At 39.3% G+C, this 13,415-nt stretch overlaps 2 protein-coding genes across 3 annotated transcripts in view; both read left to right on the top strand.

Annotated features, from left to right (window-relative positions):
- Positions 1–107: 107 nt before the first annotated feature.
- PIMREG (PICALM interacting mitotic regulator) lies at positions 108–6,297 on the top strand. 2 transcript variants are annotated; one of them, XM_015817203.1, is made up of 5 exons: positions 108–401; positions 1,041–1,339; positions 2,044–2,139; positions 3,350–3,397; positions 6,018–6,065. In XM_015817203.1, exons 1-4 carry the CDS (start codon positions 120–122, stop codon positions 3,378–3,380), a joined length of 708 nt encoding a protein of 235 aa, XP_015672689.1. In that variant the 5' UTR covers positions 108–119; the 3' UTR covers positions 3,381–3,397; positions 6,018–6,065. The 2 variants fall into 2 exon arrangements, with proteins under 2 accessions (XP_015672689.1, XP_015672688.1); XM_015817202.1 differs by lacking the exon at positions 3,350–3,397 and having other exon boundaries at positions 6,018–6,297.
- A 5,392-nt stretch (positions 6,298–11,689) lies between these two features.
- The window catches only part of MPO (myeloperoxidase), a 36,826-nt gene continuing 35,100 nt past the window's right edge, over positions 11,690–13,415 (top strand). The window contains exon 1 of the mRNA XM_015817199.1: positions 11,690–11,707. The gene's annotated coding sequence lies outside the window, so the exon portion shown is untranslated. The remainder of the gene's footprint in view (positions 11,708–13,415) is intronic.

Genomic DNA, 13,415 nt, shown 5'->3' with positions numbered 1-13,415 from the left:
GTTAATGACACTAGCAACAAGAAGTATTTTTCCCCCCCATGTTGTGAACTTGTGGACTAGAAATTTCAGTGGGCATTTTTTTCTTTTAAGGTTTTTGAAGAATCCAGCCCTGGGGAAGGATGGCATCTGTATTCCAAACTATGGGATCAAGCATCGGCTGGCGGAGCCATCAGATCCTGTCTGACTTTGAGGAAAGTCCCATGCCAGATCAATTCAGGAAAAGATCTTCTCTGAACATGAATAGTGTACGGATGTCCCTCCGGAAGAGAATGCCTTTAAAAGAAGTCAAAATGAATTTTGATGAGAATCCAACTTGGGAGAGCCTGGAGGCTAAGGAGAAAAGCTCAAACCTCCGGATGCTTACAAGAACGGCCAAAAATGTATTTGGAACCATGTCACAGGTACAGACAGAGTGTGATTCATGAGAAACTAAAAAATTAAGCAGATATGCATCTATGGTCTAGAAAGCTGATTGAACTTTGTTTTGAAATTCTCAGATATTATTAACTTAACATGTTTTTGCTCATCAAGGAATCTTTTGATGGGAAACATTTTTTTAAAAACAAAACCAAAATAGAGGTACAACTGACAGGGAACTTTGAATGGGAAGGCATTATGGCTTTCTGAATTAAAGGTCGCAGCTGGTACAGATATTCTTCGTAATCCATTCCCCCAGGCCAAGGATAACCACAGGGAGCGAGTTCAAAAAAGCCAAGATGGCATCCATAATCATGCAACTGAAGGCCTGTTCTGAGGAGTAAACCTCAGACTTACTCCCCAATGAGTGTGCCTAGAATGATTATAATTTTATTTATTTATTTATAAAACCCATACACTGCCCATCTGACCTAAGTGATTTTGATAAAATATAATTAAAAATGATTATAATGATAATAGAAAGGGGAATGGTTTTTATGACCCGTGGATACATTTTGCACATTTTTGAAAACTTTTTCAGATTTCATCAAGCTGCTAGTTTCAATCTGGAGAATATCCCCATTATCTCCTAGTGTCAGTTAAAAACTGCCTTTGTGTTTCAGAAAATGCAAAGAAGCTGCCAAGCTCCCTCTCGTGCTCTGGCAGCTTCGTTGGCCAAGGACCCCAGAGGCAAGAGCAGAAGTTCCACAAAACCTCCAAATCTCTCTCCCCGGACCCCTTGTCAAAAGAAGAAACTGGCTTCCATCTCAACACCAACATCCAGCACAAGGATTGTATCCCCATCCAGCAAGAAGTCTGGGTCCTGTCAGCGTAAGAAAAACCTCCTGCCTCTCCGGAGGTCCATGAGGGCTGCAGCCTTGAGAAGCCCATATGGTTCTCCAGTTTCTCTTGCTGCGAGAAGGTAAGTAGGACATTTGCTAAGCTAAGAGGTAACATGAGTGACTTGCCACTTTCTCCTCCTGAGATGTTTTTTGATTCTCCAGGGCAGTCTAACTTGAGATTAGCATTAACTAGGTCTATCCTTGATTAAACTTTTCTGAGCTCAGACAAGGTTAGCTAGATGCTGTCACCTTGTATGATTTTTGCTAAGCTAGTTGCCTAAAGATGAGAGAAGAGAAAAGAGTGTCTTCCCAATTTGCTACTAGCAAATCCCAGGTCCAGAGTCAACACATTTCTGCTACTCTGGCTTCTCAATGTAGATATTCCAAATTATGCTATTTTTGTTCCATTTAACCACAAAGGTTCATCTTGCCTGTGGAAATGCATTTTTTCCTTTGTTTATAGTCCCTTTTCCCACCCTCAGGCACTCAAGACAGCTGACAAGAACATGCAAAAGAATCTATTCCAGTTTGAAATACAGTTTTAAAATGTAAATAAATAACAGCTTTAACCTTAAAAAAAAAAAAAAGCTGAATCCCTCCTGAAATCCAATGGCTATGCCTGTATTTTGTGGTAATGTGGTCCGTCAATTAATCATGAGGATATGTTTGGCATTATTGTCCTGTTCTGAAAAGAGGAGGAACGAACTGGAGACACAGAAAAGTGCCATCCATTGGTGGGCCCAATTCATTCTTCACTTTTGCCAGTCTCTCTTTGTCATGGCAGGCAGCTGGATTGTGATTTGGAACTGGTCTCAACAGGCATTCGCCAACTGAAGCGCCTCTCTCATGCTTTCAACGACATCATTGTTCAAGAGGAGAGGTGAGTTCCAAAATGGTTTTACCATTCTCATCCCTCTGTCCATAATGGTGCCTGCAATCAGGCAATTGTTGGACTTCAGATAACTTTTTGTGTGGATAAGAGCATAGGCTAGAGTCTTTGTTGTGCCACCTCAAAAGAGCAGGAAACCTTGGTATCCATTCCCAAACACAAGGGACTCTAGGGGACAAATGATAGCTTTGGACAGGTTACCAACATCCTTGTTCTGACTTTGCAGGCATCTTTTATAATGCAGCCTTGGAAATCGGGGTGATCAAGCTTGCTGAAAAGTCACACATTCCAGTTTCTTATCACCTTGAAATGGGAAAGAGATGAAAACTGTAGTATAAGCCTTAACATACAGGTAGTCCTCAACTTAGAACCATTTGTTTAATGACCATTCAAAGTTATAGTGACACTGAAAAAAGTGACTTATGACTGTTTTTCACATTTATGACTGTTGTGTGCCAAATTTCGATTCCATAGGACTCATAGATCCCAGATTTTGGATGCATTCTGTAAGTTAGCTTATTTTTGAGGTCTGCAGATCAATCCAAAATGTGTCCTCCTTTGGTCCTATGAAACACTCATCAGCAACTGGCAATTTCCAGACCAAATCTGCCTCTTTTCATGAACTATTTAGATTCCAATTGCTGAGTCTGCAGTGTAAAAAGTGTACAGGTAGTCCTCGACTTACGATCACAATTGAGATCAGAATTTTCATTGCTAAGAATGGCAGGTGTTGCACCCGATGTTATGACTTTGTTTGCAATGGCTATTAAGTGAATCATACAGTCATTAAGCAAATCTGGCTTCCCCCATTGACTTTGCTTATTTGAAGCTGGCTGGGAAAGTCGCAAATGGCAATCACATGATTCCAGGATGTTGTAACTGTCATAAATCCATGCTGGCTGTGAAGCGCCAGAATTTTAATCACTTGACCATAGAGATGCTGCAATTGTCGTAAGTGGGAGGACCGGTTATAAGTCACTATTTTCAGGGCTAGGTCACAAAATGAATGAATGGTTGTAAATCAGTTGTAAGTCGGGGACTACCTGTATTAGAGTAGTATTCCCAGTCTTGTGTTTTTAAGGACCGCTACTTGCTAACAGGGACCTAACTCTCATCTTGGTGGTCCCTTTGAAGTAGCTTGAATGTCATTATCATTTCAGTTTATAAACCCTTTATTCCTAATGTTCTTCCCATTTACTAGTGATATGACAGTTGCTCTGATTTGTAACTGAAGATAAAAACCATCAAGGTAAAACTTGTCTCATTTTTTTGTCTGATCTACTTGGAATTCATTAACACACACACAGATTGCCTGCATGGAACAACCCAGCTCTTTAACAGGTTAATATGCATGCAAAAGCTGTCTTATCTCTTGTTATCTGTGATAGTACAACTACAGTAGAAACAAAATGTGACCAGATTCCCTTCAATTGGGTTGAAAAACAACATAGGGTCTTACTAATTTAGGGATGTTGGTTGAGTTCTTTGCCCACCACTGTATTGCCCTCCAAATTGCTAAATGTGGCAGACTCTTGGTCTCTTTTCCCAGATGTTCTACTTCTAACTCGGCATTTTCTAGAGTCTTGGGCAAAGAGAGGGAAATAAAAGTCTTGTCCATCTCCCATCCCTTGACCATCTTAACTTTTCCCATATGAATAGTGGGCTTTCTTGAAATTTGGACAAGCTTCCCTGCCATTAATGATGTTTACAGGGCAGTCAGCCCCAACCTGGTGTCTGCTAGATACTGTATCTGGATTTTACTTACATAATTCTCTAATAAACACAGCTGGAAATTGCCTTTTGGGAACACCAGGTTAGAGAATACCCTTTTTTAGGTTAAATCATATTTGGTTTGATCTTGCTATAGGAAGATCCATGGTGTTATTTGCAAGAATATTATTAAACTGTGGAGAAAATTTAGAATTCTTTCCTAGTTCTTAAGAAATTTCAATGCATGTATACCGTATTTTTCCACCTATAAGACGCACCCTTGTATAAGACGCTCTGGCAGGTGAGTTTCTCTGTGCTGATCAATTGTTTGGCGGAGCGCTGAACAGCTGAGCCGGCAAATCCAAAAGTTCGACCGGCCGACGATCTTGCCCCCTCCCACCTCCCGTTAGTGGCAAGCCCACAGGGGCTTGACACCTCCACCAGGCGGCATGGCAACCCACACAGGCATGCCCTGGGCTGCGGAGGTTACCATTATTTTTCCGTGTATAAGACGCTGCACTTGTTTAAGACGCATCTGATTTTTGAACAGGGTGTTTGCGGGGAAAAAATAGCGTTTTATACACGGAAAAATATGGTGCTTAGAAATATTTAATTTTGGAATTCTTAGGCACCTTTTAGAGATTTTATGGATGTCCTGATAATGTTAACACCAGGTTTGTTAACTATGCTGTCACTGCTGGTTTTGCACAATATACAGCTAAAAGAATATCAGATGCTAGATTAACATTATGGGTGAACTGAGTATTGGAAGAAACTTCAGTTAGGTTGACTGTTAGAGTGCAGCTTGAAAACTGGATTTCAGCAGTTATTTTTTTCTGACACCCCTGATTTTATCTACTAACTCCACAGTGACTTGACTAACTCAAATTGAAGAGCATGATGTCAATGGTAGTTCTACGCTACCTCTCAATGTAACACTCTTTTCTGTATGTTGTTTCTCTAAATGTTATGTCTACTCAGAATAGAATTAAAGTAAATAATATGGTTGACCTTACAAAGTATATGATAGAGTTTGGTATTTGATGCTAAAAACTGCGACCAGAAATATATAACCAGTTCAGATCAATAAATAGATCTTGGTTCATGCCATTTCTGGATTTCCTGGTAATTTGCAGTGATAAAATCTCTATGCAATTTTAATGGATTACTGAGTTAATAACTTGAGTGCACTTAGATATTTGTCCAAACACAGAATGTTGTGTGAACATTCTTCACACAATAGGCTCTCAACATTTGTTGTTATTTATTATCTCAAGCTGAACACATATTATGATTGTGGATGGAGGGCATAAGTAGGATGAGACCGTGTCACATAAAATGTCTGAGTTTTACCCTCTTATCATTCGGTTATTTTTATACAAAGGATGAGACATGTCTGTATTTCATTGTTCAACAGAATCAATTTACAGATGAGATCCAAACTCAAATTTCTAGAAATATTAGAATTTGGATCATAATAATTTTAGAACAGTGTTTTTCAAACTTGGCAAGCAACATGCTGGCAGGGGAATTCTGGGAGTTGAAGTCCACATATCTTAAAGTTGCCCTGTTCAAAAAATGCTGTTCTAGAGCATTATTCTTATAAATTTGCTTTTCTAATGCCTTTTTACAAATGTTTCCTCCAGGCCAGACATGTCAAACTCAAGGCCCGATCCGGCCCGTAATATGTTTAGATCTGGCCTGCAAGCAGACTAGTAGTAGGTGACTGAGTATGTAGCGTGTGTGTGTGTGTGTGTGTGTGTGTTAGCTGAAGCGGGGGTAGCACCAGAGAGGCCTGGGGGAGAGTCAGCTGGAACTGGGGCTGGGGCTCTGCTGAGGTCCCGGGATTAGCACGCGTGGCTCCAGCTGATCAGGGCTTCCGGTGGCCTTGGGGATGATCAGCAGCCACAAGCAATCTTCAGGCAGAGAAATCAGCTGGAGCTGCAATTTTGCCGGGGCTCTGCTGAGGCCCTGGGATTGACACATGCGGCTCCAGCTGATCGGGACTTGGGGGTGGCCGGCATCCACACACGGGAAAGAGTGAGACAGTGACTTGTCTGCCGTGGGGTTTTTCTGAGGAAGGAGAGGCAATGTATGTCCTGTGATGCTCTCTTGAGCAACATTCCTTGGTGATAACAGTTGTTTCTTCTTGTCTGCAGAGATCAGGCAATCCTAAACTATTATGAAATCATGGCACAGAACATTCGGACAATGCAATTGCAGTCTGGAAGCCTGGCTCACTGTTTTCGGAGGCAGGCAAGGAGAGTGCGGTGGACCTGCAGCAGCTGGGCTGAAAATCACTTCAAATAGTATTAATCTGGAAACATTTGAAGGATGGTCTTTTGTATGTGTTTTAATAAGCTTTTAAAATCCATATTGAATCTACTCCAAATAAGCTTGTATTGTAAACTGCTAACTTATAAAGAGACCTCAAGGGTCCTTCTTATAGACTATGTATTCAAGTTTCTACACTGAAATTAACTCTATTTATAACCTTAAGCCAAACAGGTTGCATTCTGGACTTTTTTCTCATTGTTACAGAGTCTTAACAACTTTACTCTTTAATCCATACCTTCTTTCAGCATCTTATTCTCATTATGCTGGGTTTAATGAGTTGTTGGAACTGTGTACTCTGAAAGAAAGAAAAAGTACAACATGTAGTATGGAATTCAATTTTCTCAGAATATTTGATTTAATTAAAATAAAACACTAACATTCAGTTTCTTATGGCCAAAAAGATGTCTAGATTATTGATAATATACTGTAATATCTTTGGGCACTGGATATGTTGTTCAGAAACCTCCAGATTCAAGATCAACTCCATACAGGTAGTCCTCGACTTATGACTACAATTGAGCCAAAATTACCATTGCTAAGCAAGTCAGTTGTTAAATGTGTTTTGTCCCATTTTATGACCTTTCTTGCTACAGTTATTAAGTGATTCACTGCATTATTGTTAGTAACATGGTTTCCCCATTGAACTTTGCTTGTCAGGGGTTGCAAAAGATGATCAAATGACCCCAGGACACTACAACTATCATAAATACATGCCAGTTGCCAGGCATCTGAATTTTGGTCACGTGACCATAGGGGGTGCTTCAATCATCATGTGAAAAATGGTCAGGAGTCACTTTTTTCAGTGTCACTAAACAAATGGTTGAGGACTACACAATTTCTGTGGGCAGCAGATTTTAAGAAGCCATCAGTGGAAAAGATATAAATTAGGGTTGACTACGGTTTAGGAGGAACATCAGGACACCAAGCCAAGAATAGAGAATCATATGATGGCCCTTTTTAATACCTGGAAGGAAGTTACAAAGAAGGAAGTTTGTTTTGTTCCCAGTGGTAGTTGAGTAAAATCCCTCTCCTGAAGTTATTCTTTGCAAACACATAAATCACTCCTTGGCAGCAATAAATTGTAATTCTTCCATATGACAGGTTTTTGTTTTTTTTTTAAAAAAAGGAAGATTAAAAACCAATACAAACGAAGTATAAAAACAGAAATCAAAGAAAGTTAAAAGTTCAAGGAAAGTTAAAAAAGAAAAAGTTACAAAGACGGGGCTTCCAGTGTACTTTACAGCATTTATAAGTTCAGTTATAAATTTATCTATGCTTACAACACAACTTTTTCTATGTTTTCTGTCTAATCGTCAAAACTAGAAATCACAAGTTCCTTTTTTGCCTCACAAAAAGTTTATAAGATGTTTCAAATCAGCAACAAATGTTAGTCAATTTGGCCATTTCAGCAAGTTCCATCTTTACTAACAGTTCCTCTATTGTGCATATTGCCAAATCTTTCCATAATCTTACTGTAGTTATATACAAAAACAAAGTTCCATAACTTCTTTCCAACTGTTTGTACACCAATCCCAAAAGTAAAACACCGGTTTTTAATTGTATCTTTAAAATGTTCTGAATCAGTGTGTAGGTAATTCGCAACTTACGACTAAAATTGGGACCAGAATTTCTGTTACTAAGCAAAGCAGTTGTTAAGTGAGTTGAGCTTGATTTTATGATTTTTGCCACAGTTGTTAAGCGATTCGCTGCAGTTTAGTCGTTGTCTGGTCGTTAAGCAAATCTGTCTTCTTCCCCTGTTGACTTTACTTGTCAGAAGCCAGCTGGGAAGGTCACAAATGGCAATCACATCATCAGGGATGCTGCAACCATTGTAAATACATGCTAGTTGCCAAGCACCCAAATGCTGGTCACGGGACTGCAGGGATGCTGTGATGGTCTATTAAGTGTAAGAACCACTTGTAAGTTGCTTTTTTCAGTGGTGTTGTAACTTTGAATGGTCCCTTAACAAGTGATTGTAGGTCAGGAATTACCTGTATATTTCTGAATCCAGAATTTTCTAGCTTTTTTACACATCCACCAGACACATCCACCAAATTCTGGTAAAATGACTTCTGTCAAGGACCGGGGCATAAGAGTTCAATCAATCAGAATAGAGCTGGAAGGGACTTTGGAGGTCTTCTAGTCCAACCCCCCAGCCTCTACTCAAGCAGGAAACTCTATACCGGGGTAGGCAACCTTGGCTCTTTTATGACTCGTGGACTTCAACTCCCAGAATTCCTGAGCCGGCCATGCTGAGGGGAAAGGGAGAGTTTCCAAGCTGAGCCATGCTGGCTCAGGAATTCTGGGAGTTGAAGTCCACGAGTCATAAAAGAGCCAAGATTGCCTACCCTTGCCCTACACCATTTCAGATCGGTCTCCTGTGGTTTTGCATTGTTTGTCAAAAAAAATATGCTGCAGTAAATGCAAAGACTTATTGAACCAATTGTATCCTCTCTCTCTGTCCAGTCAATAGTGTCCAAAGTTTCATTTGAACTGAGGTAGGCTAGATGTACAGAAATTTGTTTTTATTTTTTCCTTGGAGGGCTGCATTTTCTCAGGAGATTATCTTGCACTGTAGGCACAGCTGATATCAATGGTAGACTGCACCAGAATGAATTGTTTTCTTTTTTCTAGTAGGATGCTGAAGGATTGAACTGATTATGGTATGTGTGTGTGTTTGTATACACATCAAAAAAAGTCAAGTTGGTGGCCTTGATTGCATGATCAAAGCTGTCTTTTATTTACATGGGCACTTCCTTGAGCCTGCTGTCTTAATTCTTGACTGGGTCCCCTGATTAACTGCTTTGAGAATTAAACAAAGAGCTACATGTTTGCCACTAAATTATGCCTTTTCCTATTTTTCAGTTGAATATCTTTTTTTACATGATTAATTACTGGCAAGTCAAGCTTTATAAATTAAGTACACCGTGACCCATTTCCTGATGCATCCTGATGATTCATGCCCCATCAGAATGTTATGTTCTCTCAGGACCTCATCTTTATTATTAGAAAAGAAATAGGTTTATATATTGAAGAAAATCTAAGCTTTTATTTTGAAGTCCCCTGCTTATGTAAGGTGATCCAGGTTATGCAATGGAAAAAATAGCTAGGAACAGTTTATATATATTACCTACATATTATATATAAGATTCACACACACACATATATATATACACACATGTATATAATATAAATAAGATAACCTCAATTGTCACTTTTTTCTGTGACACTCACACATTTAAAAAAAATGAAATTCTGATGCCCTCTCTCTCTCTCTCTCTCTCTCTCTCTCTCTCTCTCTCTCTCTCTCTCTATATATATATATATATATATATATATATATATATATATATATATATATATATATATATATATATATATATATATATATATATATATATATATATATATATATATATATATATATATATATATATTTGATTTTTAAGGTTTTCACGGGTGTTTATATGTGAGTCTTTGGTCATTCGGGTTTTCTCCCGTGTAAGATTAGAAGTATCATAGCGACGTTTCGANTTTCGATGAAATCACATTCATCATCATCAGGCTTGTGCTTTTAGCTTTGTGCTTCTCAGAGTAATTACTCTGAGAAGCACAAAGCTAAAAGCACAAGCCTGATGATGATGAATGTGATTTCATCGAAACGTCGCTATGATACTTCTAATCTTACACGGGAGAAAACCCGAATGACCAAAGACTCACATATAAACACCCGTGAAAACCTCAAAAAATAAATGTCTCTAATTATATTAAAAATACGAATCCTGGGTAAAGCCATGCAATAAAAGTAAGTAAATTTGAACACCAGGATAATATCAAACTAAAAACTGTTTAATACAAATGCTGAGCTTTCGTCGGCCAACACTGCCAACATCGTCAGAGCATAAAAGCAAGTTAATGGGAGTTCTCTTTATGTTACCGGTCGGCTCTGCGCCCAGCTTTTTCGACCTGGTAATTGGTTCAGTCAATGTCTCTAATTGTTCTGTTTTTAAAGGGCACGTGTTTGCTGCTCCCTTAGTAGTTTCCAAAGTTGCTGTTCCATTTTCCCCTTTCCTCCCCCCAATCCCTTTCCTCGTAGCATCCAGCTGTGTGCTGCTACACTATTGGTTTCTGAAGTTGCTGTTCTCCCTTCCCCCTTCCTCCCCCCAACTGCTTTCCTTGTATGCATCCAGCTGTCACATTGTGCCGAGCGCTTTCACTCATTCCCCCCCCCCGCTTCTATCTTGGGGCATGTCTGTTCTTCCCCTGTGGGGCTGTCAGCAGGCTGTGCGTTCATCGCGGTCCTCTTGCTTCTCCATCCTGTCGCTCCTGCACGTGTGCGGGCGTTCACAACGACGTCGGCAGTGTTGGCCGACGAAAGCTCATCACATTCATTTTTAATAAATGTGGGAAAAAAAAGTCTTGAGAATTAACCAGGTCGATACTATATCGTACAAAGCTATTACAGAATCTAGCTCAGTGGTTCTCAACCTTTTTAATACCGTGACCCCAACCGGTCGTAAGTCGAGGACTAAACCGGTTGTAAGTCAAGGATTAAACCGGTCGTAAGTTGAGGACTACTCAACCGGTCGTAAGTCGAGGACTTTCCCTGCCCGGGAGCGCCACGCATGCGTGGTTCCGCCCCCTGCGCCGGCCGAGGCGTAGCTGGCAAGCGGCAGAGACGGAGCAGGCTGACCACCAGCTGGCCCAGCTGAAGGGAGGTAAGGCACCCGCGGGAAAAGGGAAAAAAAATGGCGGACAGCCTTGCTTGGTGACCCCCGTGAAATGGTCGATCGACCCCAAATGGGGTCCCGACCCACAGGTTGAGAACCACTGATCTAGCTGTTCTGCTTCGGATACCACAAAGCCTCCTCCCAGAAGGTAACAAAGAAAACTGGTCATGGAAAGGACGTGTAGCTTCCCAGACAATATTGCGGACCCTAGTCAAGCATCGCTTATAAATACACAAATGTTTAAATTTTGTTCTAATCTTATTTTTGTTTGAAATATACCATTCATGCTATACCACCTGTTAACAAGAAATTGTAGAATGAAACAGCTTAAAATACACTTCAAACAATTCAAATCAGAGCAATTGAAACAAATTGAAACAGTGGAAACTGAATAGTTTGCTGGGCTTTATTACAGCACTAAGATTAAAATCAAAAATCAAGTACTGTATAGGATAATACTGTACAAACATATTGAAAGGAAAATGAAGCCTGATGCCTAAGACATGGCTGTAGTTTTCTTGGCTATAAAATGGACGTGGTTTACCTTTGGGGAGTTCCTCTCTCCCCACTTAGCCTTTATTTCTTAGTTATGGTTGAGTGAACTACTACAAATCAAGTTGGGCTTTGCTTAGCTTTATGAGGTCAGCCAAAGCCAAGCGTCACTACTTAGTTCAACTAAAAGGCATTTGCCTATCGCTGAAAATTTGTAGACAGTGCTAGGCAACTTTTCTGAGGAGGCTATTTTAGACTTGTGGGACCTACTACTCTTACTACAGAGCCAAGTGAGTATTGTGGCTAAAGGCAAGAGGCTAGAAACCAGGAAACCAGTTCTCTGTAATCCTGGAATACACTCTCGTCTTAGGCAGAAGGAAATAGCAAGCCACATCTGAAAGTGTTGCCAAGAAAACTGCAGGGACTAGTCTAGACAGTTACCAGGAGTCAAGACTAACTTGAAAAGGGAGAAGGAAAGGGGAGGGGGCTATCAGGATGCCATGCGAGTCGACTTTTGGATAGAGAAAATAAACACATAAATACATAAAAGACATATTGTTCAGCTTTAGAAACAAACATGGCTCCAACTATTCAGCATTTTGCAAGAGTGATTAATATAGACCAACCATGAGATCTACTTAGGTTAAGAGGACAGGACTGGCAAATTAAATCATTGGAAGAGTTAAGACAGGATAATGTACTCCAGTCCTGGCTTTTATATTTTCAATTGGTTGAGAGATGGCATATAGATAAAAAATTGGGTTTAATGGTAGATGATGTGAACTTGATAAAACAGACTAAAGATCAAAGTAGAGCCCATATTAGGAGAATATATAGTGTGTTGATAGAACTTGATTCGGAAACAGAATTGGTTAAAGATTGTATGATTAAATGGGCTCAAAATATTCAAGAACCAATAAAGTTAGAAACTTGGGAAATAATTTGGATAAGAAATGTCAAGTTCACTCAAGCACAGAATTTAAGGGAAAATTTTTATAAAATGTTTTATAGATGGCATTTGGATCCTCAAAAATTGTCTTGCATGTACCCGAATTTGCAACCTAAATGTTGGAGATGTGGCAGTATGGATGTTACTTATTATCATATTTGGTGGACATGTAGGGATGTTAAAGCCTTTTGGATTAAGATTTGGTGGAATATTCAACAGATTTTTAAGAAAAAGATAAAATTTACATCACAATTATTCTTATTGGGTATTATGGACAATTTGGACCAAAAAGAAATGAAATTGATGTTGTATTGTATAACAGCAGCAAGGATCTTAATTGCTCAAAATTGGGAAAAAAAGATCTTGCCAACTATGGATGATTGGAGACAGAAAGTATCGTATTTTGCAGAGATGGCAAAAATATCCGCGTACCTGAAGGATCATTCTCAGGAGAAATTTATCTCAATGTGGAGAAGATGGATAGATTATATTCAGAGAAAGTATGAGTTGAAAAATTATCATGTAGCTTTTGATTAAAAATTTTTAAACAAAAATATGTATAACAAATATTGATATATTTTAAAAAAAAATTGTATGTATTTTAATGTTTTTTTAGAGTCACAGTAAGTTAATACTAGTGTGTAGTAATAATGAGTAGTTGGGGATAGAATTTGATTATTGTGTGTTTATTTCCTAGATTAGCTTTGGGAAGTCCTGGGGGGGAGAGGGGGGAAAGGGGTAGGTTTGTATTATAGATTTATATGTACATATATGTATGATTTTTAAGGAGGTGTCCGGTGGTGCCTCAACTGCACAAGACGGGACGGTTGAGTGAGGAAGGGATGTAGGAAAGAGGGAGGAAGGAGGAGTGGTGGTAGTTTTGGGAGTAGGAAGGTGTGGTATGTGGAAGAGGGTGGTGCAGGGGGGGGACACTGGACGCGTCCGTGAATGTATTGATTAGTGTTATTTTTTGGGGGTTGATATTGTGATAAAAGATCTATGTTTTTGTTTTTAATTGAAAAACTAATAAAAAATTTATTTAAAAAAAA

Source organism: Protobothrops mucrosquamatus, unplaced genomic scaffold (assembly GCF_001527695.2).
Source record: "Protobothrops mucrosquamatus isolate PMUCROS unplaced genomic scaffold, P.Mucros_1.0 scaffold562, whole genome shotgun sequence".
Lineage (NCBI taxonomy): Eukaryota > Metazoa > Chordata > Lepidosauria > Squamata > Viperidae > Protobothrops > Protobothrops mucrosquamatus.
This window is presented reverse-complemented; position numbering and strand designations above follow the sequence as displayed.